The 22,213-nt window shown below is 39.3% G+C and overlaps 1 protein-coding gene across 1 annotated transcript in view; it reads right to left on the bottom strand.

The window, feature by feature from the left end:
• Positions 1-394: 394 nt before the first annotated feature.
• LOC140196196 (profilin-2-like) overlaps positions 395-22,213 on the bottom strand; it is a 45,114-nt gene continuing 23,295 nt past the window's right edge. The window contains exons 2-3 of the mRNA XM_072254983.1: positions 15,204-15,396; positions 395-2,453 (exon numbers count right to left, since the gene is read on the bottom strand). Coding sequence (XP_072111084.1) covers positions 2,356-2,453; positions 15,204-15,396 — 291 coding nt within the window. The 3' untranslated portion in view covers positions 395-2,355. The remainder of the gene's footprint in view (positions 2,454-15,203; positions 15,397-22,213) is intronic.

Here is a 22,213-nt window from a genome sequence, read left to right as displayed (position 1 = left end):
AGTAACTGACTTCCTAGCTCCATCAGCTGTAAGATAGATTATTAACCACACTGCATGCACATAATTCAGTATTATTCCAATAGCTCTTCAGCCAGCAACAAACAAATTAGCTGGTCTGTCCTGGCTCTATTAACTATCCTGCCACTATAGACTGGACAGATGTAGGAAAACTCCACCACATGCAAGTTTCCCTCCAAATCATCAAATCTAAACTTGGGGATCTCCTTACCCAATGGTATCCAGAGTACCTTCATAAAAACTAACCAGTCAAGTGAGAGCACCCTTTCTCCCCCACCAGCAATGCCAGGATTGAGCTTGACCATAAATGCATTTTCATATCTAAAAGGAGAAATAGTGATTTATCCCCAGTCCACATAAAAACAAACAGCCAACATATGGTTGGAATAAATTTATTTCATCTGTCTGTAAACAAGGTGGATTAACAATTATGGCATTCTGTAAATGCATTTTAAAATCAGATGAGTTAGACTGTATCCCAGATGTAACAAAATTGCAGGGAAAGAAAATGGACAAGTCAGCAACAAGAATTTTTAAATCTGTACATATTTCACAAGGCCTGAACATTGAGTATATGCTAGAGTAGAGTAACGCCCCTAAGTGCTGTTCAACTGAAAGCCTTGCAGCGGCAGTTAAAATCCATCTCACAACAGCAAATCTCTATGCAGTATGTATGGCACAGGATACACAAACATTTGCAAAATAATTTCACAAGACAGCCAAGTGTGATTATTCCAACCAATACCATCTCCCATTTTATTCATTTATGAATACAGAGCTTTTGTCATTTTGTTTGAACCGAACACAAGTTAGTATTGTGCTCAAAACAGACATTTCCACAGATTTTAAAACAATTAGGAGCATAAGTCAATTCTTCCAGTTTCCTTCTGCAGCATGAGCTTACCAGGTTTAATGCATCAATTCCCTTGATTTGAAATATTTAATTTCCATATAGGAGACTGCCAGCCTTGATCAGATACTAATTTGATCTTCAAATCATCAACATTGATGGACATACTATCACACATTTATCTAAATTGCCAATACAGTATTGAGGGGTGGCAGTCACCCTTCACAATCATTTTATAGCAGTCTGCTCTTTTAAAATCCCTCAAGCTGCAAGTTAATTGGTCCTATGAAGCACTCAAATCTGGACACATCTGTGATGGTTATGTTGGGATATTTATTGTCCAAAGTGGCAACCTTTATTAAAAAGATAAACTCACATTAAAGGAGCTGGCAAAACATTTAAGTGCCTGAGCTATTGCAAAGATGGAATGTTCCTGGAGAATAAACTGATCAGAGTCAGTATTGTGGCATGTTCGTGGGAAAGTAACTTACACATCTCAAAAGCTGTTTTGTGATCACATCCCATGAAATCAAGATGCAAAAAAAACAATACAAGTTTAACAGAGTGCACCTTCAAAGCTGCTGGCAAGTTATTCATGGATGTAAACAGGTTTTGAAATCCAGGTGCATTAGCAATGATAATGGGCAAACTAATTACAAGTATTACCTAAGTCAGGAACATTATGGCAAAAAATAGGCATGCACTTTCTCTTCCAACATGCTCAAACAAAGGGAAGACTAAAAATATCTACGTAACTGCTGGAAGTGCTCTCTCAGCAACACTTAGATTGTACTACCAGCACCTTTTCATTCATTTTCAATAAGTACTTCAACGGGGAAGGGAAGGGAGATAGAGAATAATCAGAACCTGGTTTGGTGACTTTGGATGCCAATAAACTTTCTAACTAAAACAAAGCAATGCCCAGGCTTAGCAAGTCAGCCCATTTGTTTGCAACAATATCAAAAGTAATAACATGCATATCACCATTTAGTTATTGTGCTAATGGTGCCAAAACAGTGGATTTACTTTCCATTACATCTACAATGTTATTACGATTAAGTGGTAAAGAGGCAAAGGGAATCAAATGGATAAATTAAAAAATAATCTAACCAACTACAGTCTGGTAGCACTGCCATTGCAACTGGGTTGTGGCAAGGGTGAATGAGTTGCTAGGTGGATGGGGAGAGGCTGCTTAGTATCCAGAATTCCTCAGGTATGTAGCCATGGTGTTTTCTTGTTGACTACCCACCCCATGGACACTTTCCTTTCCCATGACTACAACCAATGCTGGAGTACATAAGGAAAAAAAATGAAAATTTACTTTCCCCACCAAATACAGGGATACAAAGGAGACATGGGCTCATACCCCCCAAAACCCTGCATTGCTATTAAACTTTCCGTAACTTCAACGTGAAACAACAGGTGACTGCTAAAGGAAACTTTAATAGCAATTTTTTTTTAAACTACTGAATAGCAATCCTGGCCGACTAGAACCCAGTCTCTCTCAAGTATTTTGCCATTGAGAATGCCTTCTTATTCAAGACTCCTCCGTGGGTCCCTTCTTTTCCCATTACAAAGACCAAGACTGAAAGAAAAAAGAAAAGGAAACATTAAAAGTCTGCATATAAATGAACATTATTAAATAAATGCATAGTGAGCAAGTGTCAACCAGAAAAACATTTCAGAGTAAGGAGGCATAATTCTAAGGTTTCATAAAATCAGTACATAATTTGTGCTACTCATGTTTGACCTAAAACACATCATAGCCCCACTTAAAATTCTAAGTACAATTAACAATTCAGCAAAACCCAATTAAATCCAATCATATTGCCCAGATTGTATAAAGTGGAAAATAACATCTCAGAAAAGTATTAATACTAATTGCCATAATTAACACTTTCATTAACTTGATACACACTAAAGCACTTCAGTCAAATGTGCAAGGTCAGAGAAAACTTCAAGTTGAGGACCTTAAATTATGACAGCACTGAATGCAGTTTTACAAAGCACGCTGCAAAACTCAATTCACTGGCCAAGATAGCAGTTTGACCCACTTGAGCAAGATCTTAGCTTGGAGAAAGAGGCAGATGGAGAAAAACAAATCCAAAAGATTAGGATTGCCTATTAAAAGCTTCAATTTTAAACTACAGTGACCAAGATGACAAACCTTTCTAAAACATTACATTTGTATTAAAAGTTCACAATGTAAATAATGTTTGACAACCTCAATAATATTACTGTTTATTAGTTGTGAATACTAATATGCCAGTGAGGGGAGGAAAATTTTCCTGTTAAGCATATGCCCTTTCATGCTAGATACAAAAATCTCAATTTCTTGATCAAAACAAAATTAACAAAATATTATAAAAGTATTGTAATGTTTCAGGAGCCATCGACATTGCCCACAAAACAGTGATAATCTTTAAAAGAGTTTCACTAAATAAATTATCCTTTTGCTTATTTGAATAAACTGAACTGCCACATTTTTGAAATATTTTGAAATCCTCTGACCCAGGATGCTTCATTACCAGCTCCAATAGTTTTGAGTTTCACTTTTCTGATTTTGCCTGATTGCATACACTACTGGAATGCCACCTTTATGGCTAATGGTCTATGGTAGAAATTGGCATTTTAGCAATTACCTCCAAATACAGGTCTTTGTCACAGTACCTCCATTTCTGCCACATCTATTCTCAGGATAAGACTTTCTACTCCAGAACATCTGAAATGACCCCCCTCCCCCCAAAAGAGTGATTCCCATCCACTACCACTGAAGCTGCTCTCACCCAACCCTACATGGTCTCTACGTGACTCCCTTGTCCACTTGTCTCTTGCTAGTGAGTTCTTGGAATTTATCCCTGCAAGTGAGACAAGTGCTCCAACTGCCCCCACCGCCCCACACCTGCTCTCTCATCACCACTGGGGTTGCAAACAGTCCTTCCAGGTGAGATGATACTTCACCTGCGAGATCTATCCTCTATATTGATGAGACCTGATACAAATTAGTTGAGCACCATCACTCCATCCACTACAAAAAGGCAGGATCTCCAAGTGGCTATCCATTTCAAATTGACTTACAATCCTACATGTCTGTCCATAACCTTCTCGACTGCCACAATGAGGTTTAACTCAGGTTGGAGGAGCAACACCTCATATTCCAACTGGAGAGCCTCCAACCTGATGGCATAGACATATTTCCCCTACTTCTAGTAATTTTACCTCCCTCTCCCTTTTCCCCCTCATTCTGATTCCCCTCCTCATTCCTTTTCTTTTATAGTCTGCTGTCCACTCGCATTAGATTCCTTCTTTAGCATTTTGCCTCTTCCAGCTTCTTTCTTCATACCGTTCCTCCAGCCAACCACTTTCCCACCTTCACCCATCACTTGCCAACATGTACTACCATCCCCCCCACCCCCTTATTCTAGCATCTTCCTTTCCAGTCTTAAAGAATCTTGACCCAAAACTTTATTCCCCTTCATAGATGCTGCCTGACTTGCTGAGCTCCAACATTTTATGTGTATTGAATTTCCAGCATCTGCAGAATTAATCAACTTGGAACTCCACGCATCTTGACTTTACCATGACTTTATCAAGTGTTATAACAGCAGCAAGGACAAAGATTTTAGAACAGCCAGAAGGTAAAAGACCATCCTTTAGATCTCCTCTTTAGCAATCTCAAGGCCAAGAATAATTTGTTTCCACTCATTTGGAATCAGAAATGACTGAGTTCTGTGGAAATCAACGTTGCCTCAGTTAGGGCAGACAAAATAGCTGAATAATGATTTGTTCGTCTGTACAAAGGATTCCAGGTTAGAAACATGCTACATTCCTCTCCTCCCCATTCACATCTCATGCTACATGACCAAATAAAATGAGTTGTGCCTAGGCATTTTATTTTGATATTGCTTGCCATAGAGTCTAGTGTCAGGTATAAAAACAATAGTGACTCTCCAGCATATGAAATATATGCCTCAATGTGGGTATGCTGGTCAGAGACAGGATACAAAATTCATTCACCTCTTCCCAATAACAGTTGTCCACAACTTTGCTGCATTGAATGAACATAAAGTAGTTTAAAAAGTGGGTAGGACACATGTGGACCAAGTTAAAAAACAGATTGAAACAACCACTCTGAACAGAAGACCCTGTACACATAGTTTAGGTCTATGTACAGATGTGCTTTAAAAGCAACTTGGTAAATGTATTGCTTTGCTCATTGCCCTTCAATGAGGAACTAAAAATTAAATCAAGATTGTGATGCATGAGAGGAAGAGGCATGATCAACAATATTCCTTCTGTGGCCCCTCCCTTGATATAAAGACAAACCTGTACATCTTTGGAATGTGGGAGAAAACCAGAGCACCCAGAGGAAACCTACATGGTTGCACGTTCTCCCATGACCACATGGGTTTCCTCTGGGTTCTTCTCATATTACAAAGATATGGACAGTGAGCTGTGGGCATGTTATGTTGGTGCTGGAATGTGGCACATTCTTTGACTTCACTATGCAATTCACTGTGTTTCAATGTACATGTGACATTTTTAAAGCAGTAGGTTTATCCAAGAGCTGGTAAAAAGACAGGCAAATAAATATTCTGATACCTTATGCAGAAGCCACAAGTCATTATTTTCATCATAATCACTACTTTAGCATATCTTGAAATTCCCAGGGACAGCCCAATTAATTATTTCATCTCCATTCAATATCCTTTGGCTGTATTTTTCACAAAAACAGATAAGAATTGTGTAACAGGAGTCCAACAGTTATTGTTACTGCTCAAAGTTCCAGAGAACCAGGTTCAATACTGATTTCTAGTGCTAATGTGGAATTTGCATATGATTGAATGAGTTTACTTTTCATAAACAGCTAAATAAATTAGATCCCTGTACAGTCTTTGTAATTTAGAATATAAAAAAGAATCTTATTGAAGCATACAAGATTCCCAGATGGCAGGACAAAGTAGATATCAACATGCTTCCACTAGTGGGAGAATGTCAAATGGATGTGAATCTTTGGATTCTTACCCCAGAGGATTGCAGAGGCTAGATCATTGGAATTTAAAATGCAGTGGACCCTAGTTAATTAGACCACCAATTAATCAGGGCAGCCACTTATTTGGGCCAACCCTTAAATAACAAAAACTAATCAAGAAAATAGCTGGAATTCTCTTGTTTAGTCAGGACACTATGCTGCTTAATTGGGATTAAGCCAGAGCCTATTTCCAAACAGTTTCTAACAAACGTCAGTTGCATACACTTGCATGGCTATTAGACATTACACAGCGTTTAGAGTGAACAGTTCTTAAGTAGCTTGAGTGGTGTGTGCTTATGCTCAAGAAGCACTGATTTTTGTCACTGACAGTTGGTGAAAAATAAGTAGTGAGACAATTCAGAACTGTTTTGCTGACTGTGGTTTTAAGCTTAGATATGTTTGAAACAGTCGAGTGAAAATGAAATCATTTCACAATTTCAAAAAGTTAGGAACTAGGAGGAATTTGAAAATATCAACAACTTTCAATGTTACAATGAAAATAAAGATTTGGAGGATGATTTCATTTGATTTCATCAAGCATATTATGAAGGCAGTCCATTATTTGCTCTAGGTGTCTATGCTGATTTTATTCATTTACAGGCAATCAAAAGAACATAGCACCATACACTGGATGAATTCCTCCATCAGAAACTGTTATGAACTAATAACAGTTTTAGCTGTGTACATACATCTATTGATGCTTCTGGACACATCTTCAGTGATGTTCCTGGAATCATCGGGTGTTTCGAGTCTTTCAACATCATACAACCTCCTCCAAGTGACCCAGCCGGGGCTGATCAGACCCCAGCTTGTGTTTAGATGGCTAGCTACTTATGACTCCATGGCCTCTTTTGAGCCACAGCCATCTTGAGGCCCTCTCTACCGCATCAGTGGTACTGCGGATGGCTCTCCTCTTCCTCTCTCCCTCGATGCCCAAAATGCTGAAGGCTCTAGCTAAGGAACGGGCTGCAAATCCCCTACAACCAACCTCCACTGGGGTACTGTAGTAATACTGATAGTCTAATTAGTTCTGTATTTCATTATATACAGAATTTGTCACTTTAAGTTAAACAGCAGCTTGTCTTTTTACCACCTTTTTAAACATTTCCATGAAACTTTGGTTAAGTGAATGTGCCCCAATTAATCAAGATCCACAGTAGATAAATTTGAAAGATCAGGGAAGAAGTGAGATGTGGGGAACTGGACAATGAAGGATCAGGCATAGCACAGGTTAGTCCTAATGCAGAATGGCAGAGCAGGCTTGAGCAGCCTAGATTCTACTTTTTTTAAAAATGGTCTTTCATTCTCCCCGATGTGCAAATACCTCACACATCTTAAAGATGCAATAACTAGTAGATACTCAGCTCACTAGAGTGAATTTCTAATGTGGATTGTTCGAAAATTATGAAAATTGAAAGGCATGTGATGGAATAGGTTATAGGAAAGTAAGGAAGTGGGGATGATGGGTGTGCTCTGAGGGAACCAACAGAATGAGGATGAATACCTTCCGTCATACTGAAGTATAATTAAAGGCTCAACATAGGAAGCTTATTCTTTAGGGAAGTTGTAGAACAGTAGATACAAGTAGCAGTTATAGCACAGGACAAGGGAATAAAAGGCAATAAATTTATATAGTCTGATTGTTTCTAGTCTTTGCCATTGAAATTCCTTTTGATCTCTAGGACATTTTATAAAAAAAATTCTGCACAAGAATACTTCATAACAATCGCTGTCACTGATTATTTGGCTTATGAATTAAAAAGGCTACCACTGAGTTTCCTTTCTTGCACAAAAATTGTTGCAACTGTACTGTATTCCTTACTCTGTAATATAGTCCTTTGTCAAATGAACTTAATTTTATCACAGCCAATGCTAACTTTGCCCTCTGAGAAATCAGTGTAAAACCGAAGTTTCATTACAGTTCTGTGCTGAAATTTAAGCAGTGGGCAGGAGATTCAATTCTAAAAAGTTGCATTAAGATTCTAGAGTGGCAAAGATGAGTATTCTGTTCAAGTATGAATTAAAACCTTGATCCCCAACTCTGCTCAATACGTTGTCCTAGGTAGTACACAGTTTGTGTGAAACACGTTCAAGATCCTGCCTCTCCCCTCACTTCAATACAATACTGTTATGAACGGGCATATTACTCTCCTCAGCTAGTCAAACTTCGCAAGCTCTAGTCTTTAATTTGATTCGTTTCACCTGCCCTTTCAGCAGCAAATGACATTTCTTCCACAACCCTCCAAGTTGGCTCAATTCATCCAAACCACCTGGGCCTTCTCTTAAGATTACCTTACTGTGCTTCCAGACTCTGTACCCTCAAATGTTAAACCACTACCAACTTGGGTAGCATAACAGAACAATAACTGTTTCAAAGCAAGGTTAGTAACATTAAAAGCACCATCTGGCAATCTCTGACACTCCATGAAAAAGCCCAAAACCATCAACCCAACTTGAGAATTATTTATTTATTTTTACAACTAACCTGAAGTGCCAAGGATGAAGGATGCAGTATTACCACAATGCTGAGAGCCTTTGCAGAGAACTTGCAACTCCAAAATTTAGCTGGTTAAATTACAAGCTCTAATTATAGGACAAGAGTAGTAAATTTATGGAGCTGCTGATTTCTGGAATGACAAAAGAATTTGGAACAGAAATTTAAATTCTGCTTGAAGTCTGACAAAAGCATTCAGCAAATGTCACACTGTTCCAACACTTGATTGGGCAATTGAAATCAAGAAAATTGTTTAGTAGAAAATTTGGGAAATTAGACAATTTCTTAAATCCAATCTTTTAATATCATTTACAACAATATTTATAAAAATTACCAGAAGCTAATGGCTAACATAATTACCTCCCATTCACTTCAACTTTCATTTCTTGAATGCTTTAAAAATGCAAAGCAATGCTATTGGTCTTCCAGCAGAGGGTAATTTATCATCGACAGCAATTAACACCAAAGCACAACACAAAGGAACACAATTTTGGCCAATACAAGCGTCTCTGATTTCACAAAAACAGATCTACAAAATTAGGTACAATTTCAACTAATACTGGTGGTTTTATAGGCATTGGAATAAAGAATTTTAAAATAGTGACATTGCATGTTTAATTAAAGCAAGATCACTAGACAAGCATGAAGGGGGGAAAAAAAATCAACCCTGCAGAACACATGGAAAATTTACAGAATTCAAATCTTTTACTTAGAGATACAGCACAGAAGAGGTCTTTCTGGTCCTTTGAGCCACACCACCCAGCAACCCCCAGCTACCCTGATTTACCTAACCTAATAACGGGACAATCTACAATGACCAATTATACTACTCCTTCCATCTTTAGAGGACCTGGAGAAAACACAGGGACTCCTTACAGAAGATGCCTAGATTAAACTCTGAACTCTGACGCCCCAAGCTCTAATAGCATCGAGCTAACCACTATGCTACCATTGACAGCTAATCCAAGTGGAAGGAGCATTCACATCTTTTAGACACCACATCCCCATGCCCAAATTCATACTGACTTCAAAATTCAATTATACTACAGCAATAAGGAAGCTTGACTCTACCCCAAGTTCAAAGATTTCATTTGATCAATTTGGGAATGGTCCTAATGGCTTCAGATAAAGTAGTGCAGCATGGACTGCTGAGACCTACACAGGAGTGAACCAATAAGACCATAATACCATAAGACATAGGGACTTGGCCCCATGAGTCTGCCCTGCCATTCTATTATGACTGATGTATTATCCATCAACCCAATTCTTCTGCCTTCTTCCTATAACCTTTGATATACTGAATACCAAGAACCTATAAACATCCACTTTAACTATACTCCATGACTTGGCCTCCACACCCGTCTGTGGCAATGAAATCCACAGATTCAACACCCGCCAGGTAAAGAAATTCCTCATCTCTATTTTAAAGGGATGTCCTTCTATTCTGAAGCTGTTCTCTCTGGTCCTAGACTCACCCACAACAGGAAACATCCTCTCCATGTCAACTGTGCAGGCCTTTCATGCTTCTAAACTCCAGCAAGTACAGGACCAGTCATTAAACACTCCTCTACATCAACCCTTTCATTCATTCCCAGAATCTTCCTCATCAACCTCCTGAATGCCAGTACATCCTTTCTTAGTTACAGGGCACAAAACTGCTCACAATGTTCCAACTATAGTCTGACCAATACCTTATTAAGCCTCAGCGTCACATCCTCACTTTTATATTACTGTCCTCTTGAAATGAGTGCTAACATTACATTTGCCTTCCTTACCACTGACTCAACCTGCAAGTTAACCTTTAAGAATCCTGCACAAGGACTTCCAAGTCCCTTTGTACCTTTGATTTTTGAATTTTCTTCCCTTTTAGAAAATAGTCTACACTTTTATTCCTTCTACCAAAGTGTATGATTCTCCGCCCAGCTGGTCTAGGTCCTTCTACAGACTCGCTGCGGCAACACTAACTGCCCCTCCACCCATTTTATACTGTCTGACATCAATTCCATCATTCAAATTGTTTACATATTATGTGAAAAGAGGTCCCAATACTGACCCTTGCAGAACACCACTAGTCATCAGCAGCCAACCAGAATAGATCACCTTTATTTCCACTCTTTGCCTCCTGTCAGTCAGCCAATCTTCTTTCCACGCTAGTATCTTTCCTGTAACACCATGTGCTCTTGCCTTAAGCATCCTGTGTGGCGCCTTGTCAAAGGCCTTCTGAAAAATCTGTCAAGGGCCTACTGAAAATCCAAATAAACATCCACTGACTCTCCTTTGTCAACTTTGCTGTCATTTCCTCAGAATTCTAACAGATGCGTCAAGCAAGATTTCTCCTCAAGGAAGTCATGTTGACTACTACCCATTTAATCATGCGCCATCAAGTAACTCAAAACTTCATCCTTAATAATGGACTCTAACATCCTCCGAACCACTGAAGTCAGGCCAACTGGCCTATATTTCTTTTCTTCTGCCTCCTTTTCTTCTTAAGAGTGGAGTGACATTGCAATTTTCCAGTCATCCAGAACTATTCCAGAAAATAGTGATTCTTGAAGGATCATTAATGCCTCCTCAATCTCTATCTCTTTCAGAATCCTGGGGTGTAAGTCCATTTGATCCAGGTGACATAACTACCTTCAGAGCTTTCTGCTTCCCAAGTACCTACTCCTTAGTAATACCAACTATATTCACTTCTGCTCTGACACACTCGAATTTCTGCCATACTGCTAGTGTCTTTCAGACCGAAGACTGGCACAAAATACTTAAGTTCACCTGCTATTGCTTTGTCCCTCACACAACCTCTCCAGCATCATTTTCCAGTGATTCAATATCCACTCTCACCTCTTTTACTCGTTATGTATCTGAAAACATTTGGTATCCTCTTTTGGCTACCTTACCTTCACATTTCATCTTTTCTCTCCGTATGACTTTTTTCAGTTGCCTTCTGTTGGTCTTTAAAAGCTTCCCAATCCTCTGACTTCCCAACATTTTTTTTGGTAAACTACATGCCCTCTCGTTTTTAAGCAGTATTGGACTATGCGCGTCAGCCACAGTTGCTTCATCATCCCTTTAAATACTCCATGTGAAATCTATCTATCCGGCGTCTTCTGAATTACCCCCAGAAACTCCAGCCATTGCTGTCCTGCCATCAACCCTGCTAATGTACCCTTCCAATCAACTTTGGCCAGGTCCTCCCTCATGCCTCTAACTGCCTTTACTCCACTGGAATTTTGATATGTCTGACTTTAACTCCTCTCAAACTTCAGGATGAATTCGATCCTATTATGATCACTGCATCCTAAGGGTTCCTTTAACTTAAGCCCCTGAATCAAATCTGGCTCATTACACCACACCCGATCTGAAGTTGCCTTTTCCCTAGTGGGCTCAACCACAAGTTGTCTTAAAAAGCCATTTCATAGGCATTCTACAACTTCCCTCATAAGATCCAGCATTGGCCTGATTTCCCAAACTAACTGCATATTGAAATCCCTGTCACTATTGTAACATTGCTCTTATTACATTCCTTTTCTATTTCCTGCTAAAATTTATATCCTACACCCTGACTACTGTTCAGGGGCCTGTATATAACTCACATCAGGGGCTTTTTACAATTGCAGTTACATAACTACACACAAGGATTCTATATCCGCTGATCCAAAGTCATCTATTCTTAAGGAATGATTTTTTAAAAACCAAATGAACCACCACATCTTCCTCACCTACCTGCCTGTCCTTTCAATACAAAGTGTATCCTTGATGTTAAGCTCCCAACTATGATCTTCTTTCAGCCACAAATCAGTGATGCCCACATCATACCCACCAATCTCTAACAGTGCTACAAGATCATCTACCTTATTCCATATACTGCATGCATTCAAATATAACAGCGTAACAAAAAACATTCACAATGTAAATGTCATACAGACGATGATCTCAAGAAAGTGCCTAATCAAATATCCTCACATTTCAACAACTATTGCTCATTTTCCAATTAATAAACTAATTAGATTAGAAACGTAACCAGATGATCACAAAATATTGTGGTAACAAGTTGCCAGAGGATGGACATTTAGAGTTCCTTCTACCACCTATACCGTAGGAGTCTGAAATTCAAGTACAGCTCACTTACTATCCAAGATGAAGCAGTCTCTGGCTAGCACATCTATGTGAACAGATGTCCAGTTGCTGCATTACTAAATATATGGCATTCTTGATTAGGCTGCACTGACACCTTCCAAATTTAAAATTCTACAGCAAATATAAAGGCAGCAAGTAGACAGGAACTTCAATCCCGCAAGCTCACCCTAATTGAATCTAAAGCCTAGAACTCCTTATCAATGGCAGTAGGTCTTTAGAAAGATTGCACTGGTAACGGAGATAGGGGAGTTAAAGAACGAAGTAAGAGCAATGATTGATGCATGTAAAGAGGGGCAAAGATTGAGTAGATAATGAAAAACTTCTGAAGTTGTATAGAAGACTAGGGATAAAGAAATTCATCACTGAACACTGCCCTGGGGATACTGTAGGCAATATCCATTAATGGCAAGTATTCATCTAAATACAGACAAGTACTCTGTGTTGAGTGCAGGGAAGTAGGATTTGTATAGATAGGTATTCGCCCAGCATAGAAATTGCAGGAAAAGGACTGCTTTCACACTGAATTGACTGACAATACATATTTTGATCAATGCAGCACACATTTTACCCCCAAATAAGAATGATATGGACAGGAACTGCAAACCCCGTGATACATTTAATCTGCTGCAATATGAACCAACTCCTTAGAAATATGTAACTTAAGTATTTGTTCTGATCTGTTGAAGCAAGTCACATCCCCAAAGTATTAATTTACTGTAAGGAAGGTAAGATAACATTGTTCAGGCTGAAGGTCAAAACCTTGAGGCAGCTAAGTGTTTTGAAACTTATCTAAATGGCCTTACTGAGCTGATAATAAAGAGCATTTTGTAGGACTTCTGGGTACAGTTTAAAGTGTGGTCAAAATGCAGACCAAAGGTGTACCTGTCTTTCTCCCAAAGTGTTGACTGGTTTATTCCTTTCTATAGATGCTGCCTTACCTGCTGAGTTCCTCCAGCATTGTGTGCCACCAGCCTTTCTCCTAACTTGAATCAATTCTATTCAGTAAGAATATTATGCCCATCACATTTTACCATGTAGAATATAGGTTTCTGATACACTTCACAGTTTTAAATGCACCATTACAATCTTCTTTAATTATGAATGGCAATCAATTTAAAGGTCACTTGATACTAAAGGCCTTGTATTTTGTTCTTCATTATTGCAAGAAGAACTTCCTGCATGGAGCTTTCTGTTGAATGCAATCAAGAAATTGCCATTTCCAATGCAAGTCAACAAATTAGGAGAAACATACTAGCAGTAATGAATACTCTAATTACACATAAGCTTCTTAGAAACCTGTACACCAACATCTGGAAAATTGCCTGAGAATATTCTATACCTAAAATTTTTCAGCTTTAAAGTGATTGAAGTAGTCAATGTTATAAACTAAAACAACCTGCTTAAAGGCCACTTTTATTTTACCTATACTGCTAAGCTGAGGCATTATGACGTTAACCAAATTCTCACTAAGCTTATGTCCTCACTGTATTCAAAGACTTCTCAACCAATGTTCCTACCTCCAACTAGGTCAAAAATGGGGCTGATTTGTTTACTTCTCTGTCACAATCCCTCAACAAATAGGGCCGCAAAACTTGATCAACTAATCTTGAATTGATGAGTAGTAACAATCAGCAAGCCAAGGGGCTAACATTCTCAATGTGGCATTACATATTAAGAACATCACCAGCATCTGAAACCAGTAACTAAAGTTCAATTAAACCAGTCACACAAGTGTAGCTCCTAGACATCAAGTATCCCCAGATAAATATGATGTGAAAGATTAAGTAACTCCATTAGTAGGTCAATGACAACCCTAAAGTATCTTCAGCACTTGCAAAATACAAAAATCAGGAGTGTGACTTTTCTATATTAGTATAAATGGACTCAACTGTAAAGTGTTTAACAGCACCCAAGCCACTGGAGAACTAATGTCAACTTTCACCCACCCCTTCCACTACCAACATAGCATGACTACTGACCAAAAATGAGAGAACAAGGTGGTCTGAAAATGCATGGTGAGAATACTTCCAAATTAGCACAGATCAGCAGAACCTTACAGACATTTGCCTACTCCTTCTCACAGAACGCAGTTAGTGGCAGACTGGTAGACCTTGGTCTTGTATCACAGTACAATAGTTATCGTATATAATCCAATGGCAAAGCCTGGTATCCAATTCCTGCCTGCAAATGTCAGGAAGGTGACCGACTTCCATGTTTGGATATGCATACAAAATACTCACTGCGCTGAAAGTTAAATGCTAGCGGACTGCTAAAGTTCAGATGGAAAACCTGCTAACATTCAGGCTATAGGATGGCTGTTTTAATTATAACAGAAGAATGTTTTTGGACACAAGTATCTAATGTGCAAAATAGCTCAGTCAAAACTAACTTCTGTACAGGAAACAAATCTGCCTGGAACTTACCTTATTTCAATATAAAGAATCAAAGGTAAACACTTCTAGAAGATCAACTTGGTGAAATCGCTGCACTAACGTAGAATGGGAAAACATACCAGCTCATTTCCCCAAAAACTTTTAACATTTTTGTAAAAGAGTACAGTGATGTAATGAAATTCCACACTACCAAAAAAAAATTTAAAAATGCAATCTACATGCTTGAGATTCATATTAAAATCAGGTAGGTAACCAACATATTTGATCTGCACTACTTACTTTTGCCAGCTCTGCCTACAGAAACATTGTACGTTGGTTCTCCAGCTTGGCTCTTTGTCCTGATGTCCATTGTGCAGTCACCTTCAACAAACAGGCTATCTCTGATAACGGAGCATTTCCTTCCACCCAGGACCAAGCCATTGGTAAAGAAACTTTGACGATCCTTTCCAACCACCACATCTATTTCTGGAGGCTGTTGAAGAAAATTTAAGTGGTAAAAGCTCAGTACTTTGTGTGATGAGTCACAGTATAATAAATGTAAAATGCAATAATCTGCATGTGCCAAGCATTATACAGTATCAGCCTTCCATAACCCATGAATTACACAAAAAAAACTGCTCATTGGTCTTCATATGCGGGGCAGAGCAAAGCAAGGGGGAAAGAGCTACAAATAAATAGCTGAAGTGCAACCGCAGAAAATGTGGATAGAAAGTCAGGTGCAAAATAACCGCCCCTTGGAGTATGCACCTCTTATAGCCAACGAAGGTTGACCAACTTGCTTGGAATGTAGATGCAATCTTTTGTATGGAAAGACCCAGAGTCAAGTTAATTTTAACATCTAGATATTATAATAAACCAGACCCACCATTCTAAACAAATTAGCACAAAAATTTTAACATATTCAGAGCTCTGAATCAAATCAGTCACATTGCGTAGCTAAAACAGTACAATGTCAAGAAGCCCATTCTACTAAAAGGGCCAATAACTGTTAGCAGAAGAATCAGATTCGTAAATTGCAACTATGCCATCAGACATTCCTTTTTGGCAGGAATTTCCTTCAAAATGGTTTCCAGATTCAACCAAAATATTTAAAGAACTAGATAAGCTTAACAATTTTACAATGTTATTGACAAATGCAGCCCTAAGCTGTTCTTTTGAAGTTTTACAGACATCTGGGGCAGCAATGGCACAGCTGCCTCAGTGCCGCAAATCCAGGTTCAATCCTGAAGTCTAGAACTGTATAGCACATTTCCCTGTGACTGTGTGGATTCCCTTCCCTCCTCCCATGTCGCAGAGGTGTGTGGGCTGCCAAGTTTAATGGCCTCTAAATTACCCTTTGTATGGAGATGAGTTCATGGAGATAAGGGAAGAATAAAAATGCAATTGTATAAATGGGTGTTTCATGTCTGGCTCAGACTGCAAGTGATGGGCCTGGTTTCTACGCTGCAGTAGCCACCTCTCAAAACTCCGTCCATCTAAATCCATTCCAGAAGTAGACCACACTCATGAAGCAGTCATCACTTGAACCTTAAGACACTGCTTAGCTAACCAAGACTGGACAGCTTGTTTTTTTACATCACATCCTTCAAACTCAGAAATGCTAATTTTAGATTCTCTTAGTCTACTGTTACTGATATCTGACCTTCCACAACTGCCAGTGTTTAGAACTGCATGATCTGGCCAAGAACCCTTTGCCCATCCTTCCACTATTGCAGTGAAATTGCAAATAAATTCAGTGTCCAAATGAAACAAAATAAGACCGAGTGATTTACTTTTTGGTTAGCAACATGAACATGGGGGACGGCACTGTAGCATAGCGGTTAGCATATCACCAATACAGCACTAGCGACCCGGGTTCTATAACCGCCGCAGTCTGTGAATAGTTTGTACATTCTCTCTGACCACGTGGGTTTCCCCTGACATTCCAAAGACATACAGGTTAGTAGGTTAATCAGTCACATGGGCGTAATTGGATGGCACGGGATGGTTGGGCCAGAAGAGTCTGTTACTCTGCTGTATATCAAATATATAAAAAATTAAATTGCTGAATATCTGATTCTCAACACTGAATAAACACTGCAGATTAACTAGATAGTTTGAAAAGTATGCACCAGAATATTTGACTAACTATTCTTCAAATATTTTTTTGAGATTATTCTTTTAAGTGCGAAAATCAGGAATCATAGGCAAAGTATAATAGTTAAACTACCACAGGCCAATACGGTTGTCAAATAAAAAAACATGCACTTATCTACTAACATTGTAGGGCAAACCAATTATTGTACAAAAGCTCTTTAGAATTCTTCTACTTTTCAGATAGTGTCCTATTTAAATGGCAGGAAATTTTGTCCCTCCTATAGACAGCTGGAAAAAAGATCATCTAATAAATTTGTGAAGGAACAAAGCCCAATTTTCAATACAGCCTCAAAATGTAGATAGACCATGGCTAATCACTTATCAAAAAGATGAACTACCAATATGATACAATAGGCTATATATCAAAGATAAGACTTGCACTCATTCGGCTGCTAGCAAAGTCAAACTAAAGTCTGTTTTTAATATAATTTGTCAAATTCCATAAAAGGGAGTTTCTTCCATAGCATTCAATATTCACTTTGAATAAATGTGTAAATTCCCAATCAGAATCCACTGCACGTTTCACACTCTGAAGTAGTGCCCAGCATTCACTACAACTATCACCAGGTGCATTTCAAATACAACTTCTGCAATTCATTCTAGGTACAAAGAATGCATCCATCCTACAAGATAGGGCATTTATTAAAAACATTTGAACCCACCTTCCTTCAGAAACTCATTTAATTTTCCCCTAAACAAACAGTTTTGGTATTTTTTTCCCCTCCAATATGACAATTCAAAACCAAAATGTAATACTTCAAACCAGCCACGGTAGCGTAGTAGTTAGCAGAACACTACTACAGCTTGGGATGTTCCATAGTTTGGAGTCCAATTCCAACACTGTCTGTAAGGTGTCTGTACATTCTCCCCGTGACCACATTCCAAAGACACAACTGGTTAGTAGGTTAATTGGTCATTGCGATTAGGCTAGGGTTAATTAGGTGAGTTGCTGGGCAGTGCAGCTCGTTGGGCCAGAAGGGCATGTTCCATGCTGTATCTGTAAATAAAATCTAAAAATATTTCAACCAAGAGGACCTTTTGCCAGATGTGTAGAAACCAATGCATTGGAGGAGGAGCAGGGTATTGAGGTGCCAAGCTATGGGAGTAGATCAACCTTACATCCAAGTCTTCATCTAATTTTTTTTAAACTAGAGGCAGTTATAGTATGTAATTCAATCCCATCTATTTAAATAGGGTTACTAATCTCAAAGTGTCTGGAATATTGTATAAATGTACATACTACATGCACAACTATTCTTATGACTTTAAATTTCTAAAAAGTATCTGACCTGTTTTAAATGTTCATAGTCACCAGAATAATGGAAAACAGTTTGAAGTCTTTTTTTGAAGCCACTCGAGGCACATTTGCAAAGTGACAGAGCGGTATCGGGTTTTGGACATGCAGGGTCAAGGAGCAACTGAAGGCAAAGTACAGAGTCAAGTACTGTATATTCATTAGGCCAGAACAAGCACCATCTAACCCATCATAAATAATACACTTCCCAGCAAAACGTCTCACTTAAATTAAATGATATTTGACTTATCTTTGAGTCATTATTTTTCAAATTAGTTCAGTAACATAGCAACTACAAATAAACTGAAATGCAATTTTACGTGCATTACCTATCATGGAGCTGGGACTGAGTATGTGGCTTGAGTAATGAAGCTTGTACTTGTGATCTTGGGTGCTGCATGTTTTGTCTTTCACATCCCACTTTTGCCTTCTCCCTACAAATTGGTTCACGGCGTGCCAGTTTACACCAATTGGCTAATGGCTTTAGCCATTTTCCTGCCAACTTATTTCAAACATGTTTCTTTAGGTACCCACTGAAGAGCACTAGATTCAAGTCACCAGTAGTATCGTGAATGATGCCTTTCATTGATTTACTAAGTTTTTTTAAAATCATTATGTAATGTACTCCTTCAGAGTCCTGAAACATTTGCATGAAAGCCCAGTTCAAATAAAAACAAACTTTTGTCACCATTAATGGTTAAATATCTAGAAGGCTCCAAGTCCAGCCTAGTCAAGTAACAAAACAAAGCAACACAGGTCATCATAAACTAGGTAGACATTTCTAGCTGACTGTCATCACAAGGCAGCTCCAATGCTCTCTGCCACTTTGACTGTTTCCAAGCCCCTGGCCCTATGCTTAGTCTTTCCATATCACAGCAGGATTAATGAGGGAACTCCTCTTCTTCCTTCAGAGGCACAACTGGTTCCTCTCCACCAAAACTTATTTCTGGATAAACCATAACTCAGAGTCAACGATTTCAACTCCACTCATTTTATCCAGATCAAGGGTGTAGCTATGGGTACTCTCACGGCTCCAAACTATGCTTCCCTATGGATGGCAAGCAAAACAAAGTTTTTCCACTGTTTCTCAGTACATGAGCTAATAATAAAACCAATTTGTCATCTCATTTGTACCAGAAACTTTCCATAAAGTTGCACCCAAAATACATTTCTAAACAACAGCTTCCCTATACTGTAGTTAAGAAAATCCTTGACTGCATCTTACCCATTTCCTGTTCTTCTGCTCGAGGGGTGATTGACAGGGGCGGGAAATGCTTGCCTCCAGGACAGGACATGGAGACTTCATCTTCCACCCCACCAACCTTCACAATTCCTGCCATCTCGAAAGAGACTGCGCCACCAGACTTCTTTTTAAGTATGTTACAAGAATTGTTCTTGTTGTGACTGCCTGTTCCACCCTCAATCCCACTAAATACCCTTTCTTACAGCAATTACCCTTGCAACCACAATGTCCTTTCATATCTTCCTTTCCCACCATCCAGGAACCCACTCTCTCATAGTGAAACAGCAATTTAGTTATCCTTTAATCTAGTGTATTGCAGTCAGTGTTCACAATATGGCACCCTCTACACTGGAGACCTAATGCAGATAATTTTGTGTAACATGTCTATTCAGCCTACAAGGGCAACTTCAAGCTGCCCATTGACTACCACGAATTCAGCACCACCTTAACCTATCAGTCTGTAGGCCTCCTGTTCCATCACACTGAAGCTCAAGGCAAGCTTTGAGGAACAGTAGCTCATTTTCTATCCAAGCACATTGTTGCCCTCTGGACTCAATATTGAAATCATCAACTTCAGGCAATTCGCTTTTTTCTCAAGCTGTACCAGTTATCATTCATAATTAGTTCACCTCTTGCCATCCTGGGAGTAGAGGGCTTGCCTAGCCTGACCTGCTGGGCCTGTCTTACTGTGCACAACTAATTCTTTTGTCTATATTCTCATCCAACTAGACCCATTCACTTATTGCTTTAAGCTTATTGCCTTGGTTTAATCTTATTGGAGGCATATTTTTCAAATCCCTCACCCCACCCTGCAGCTACACAAACTCAACTTCGTCATCAAACCCATATGTTCTCCCTCCTCCCCCCCCCAAAAAAAAATGGAACACAACTATTTCCAGTATTTATTTTTTATACTTCTGATTGTACTGAGCAAGATGACCTGTGGTGCCAAGAGTCACATTTTGGAAGCAACTCAGAGTACTCAATAGCATCTTGGGTTGGGGGGTGGAAATTGCCAAGAATTCAGATTGAGACCCTACATCAGATCTAAACATAGAGGGAAGATGGCCAGCTTAAACTGGAGAGGGGAGTTGGTGAGGCAGCAGCCAGTACATAACAAGTGGACTAAGGAGGGGTGAAGGACAATAAATGGAACCGGCTGGGGAAGTGTTGGATCTGGGCGAGAAGTAAGTGGATAAAAGTTGGAAGTGGACTAAAGAGGGGAAAAAAGTTGGTGGGGAAATGGTGAAGGTCAAGATAACAGCTGTAGGGTTATATGTGACAACAATGGGAATTAGTAGTGAGCCCTGCTGTCTTCACTTTCAGCCTCTCCCTACTCTATCTGCCCATCATCCTAAAAGAGAGGGTAGGCAGCCAGAGTTTGTGATACACATTGGTACCAACAACATGGATAGGAAAGGGATGAGGTCCTGAAGGACAGTATATGGAGCTCGGAAAGAAACTAAAAAGTAGTACCTCAAGGGTAGTAATATCTGAAATGCTGCCTGTTCCACAAGCAGACAGGACAAGAGTAGAACGATTTGGCAGATGAGTTGGTGGCTAAAATAAATAGGTGTGGGGTCAGGGTTTCAGATTTCTGGATCTTTGGGATCTCTCGGGGAAGGCATGACTTACACAAAAAGGACAGGTTACAACTGAACTAATGGTGACTAATTTCCTTGCAAGTCTGCTAGAGCTGTTTGGGAAGATTTTAACTAGACAGGGGTTATGTAATCAGTGGTGGGAGAGGATGGTTCAGTTGGTATACACAAGCAGATGCAGCGTGTAGTGAGATCGTGAGGAAGGACAGTCAGTTGATAGGCCAAATTTGCACTCAGTGGAATGAGTTGAAGTGTGTCTTTAAATCTAAATAGTAGTGGATGGGTTGAACAATTTGGAAAAGTGAGGATAACAAAGGCAGAATGTAGGTGAAGTTATGAAAGTCTTCAGAAAAAGTAAAGGAAAAATTTAGAAAGGGATAAGAATTTAACTTCTGGTAATATGGAGACAAAATTGAAAAGGGTAATGACCATAAGACTGAAAGTGTAGTTGAATATATATTACACGGAATAAGGTAGCAAAGTTAAAAATGAACAGGTATGATGTTTTGCTATCACAGAGACTGACCGAACAAAGATCTAGTTGGAAGCTTAACATCCAACCTTGCACACTGTATAGAAAGGACAGGCAGGCAGGATGAGGTGGCTCAGTGGGCAAAAAATGAAATCCTCCTGCAACCTGACTCTTCTGAATGCACTGTCTTTCACTCTCTCATCAATCTCAACCTTGCCATCAAACCCGCAAAAGGGCTGTTGAAGTGTGGCACACTTGCTGAGGCCCAGCGAAAACTCTCAGACACCACCTCATACCTACTCAAGGAGGACCCCACTTGACACCATCAGAAAACTGTCTCTGACACTATCATTGACCTCATCCACTCTGGAGAACTCCCAACCACTGGCAAATTTATAGTTCCCTTAGCTGCACTGCTCACTTCTACATCCTACCCAGGACCAACAAACGACTGTCTGGTTGGCCTATTGTCTCTGACTGCTCCTGCCCTATTGAACTCATGTCCCCCTATCTCCATAAAACATAGGAGCAGAATTAGGCTAT

This window comes from Mobula birostris, chromosome 4 (assembly GCF_030028105.1).
Source record: "Mobula birostris isolate sMobBir1 chromosome 4, sMobBir1.hap1, whole genome shotgun sequence".
Classification (NCBI taxonomy): domain Eukaryota; kingdom Metazoa; phylum Chordata; class Chondrichthyes; order Myliobatiformes; family Myliobatidae; genus Mobula; species Mobula birostris.
Note: the sequence above shows the minus strand (reverse complement) of the source record. Positions and strands in the feature narration are given on the sequence as shown.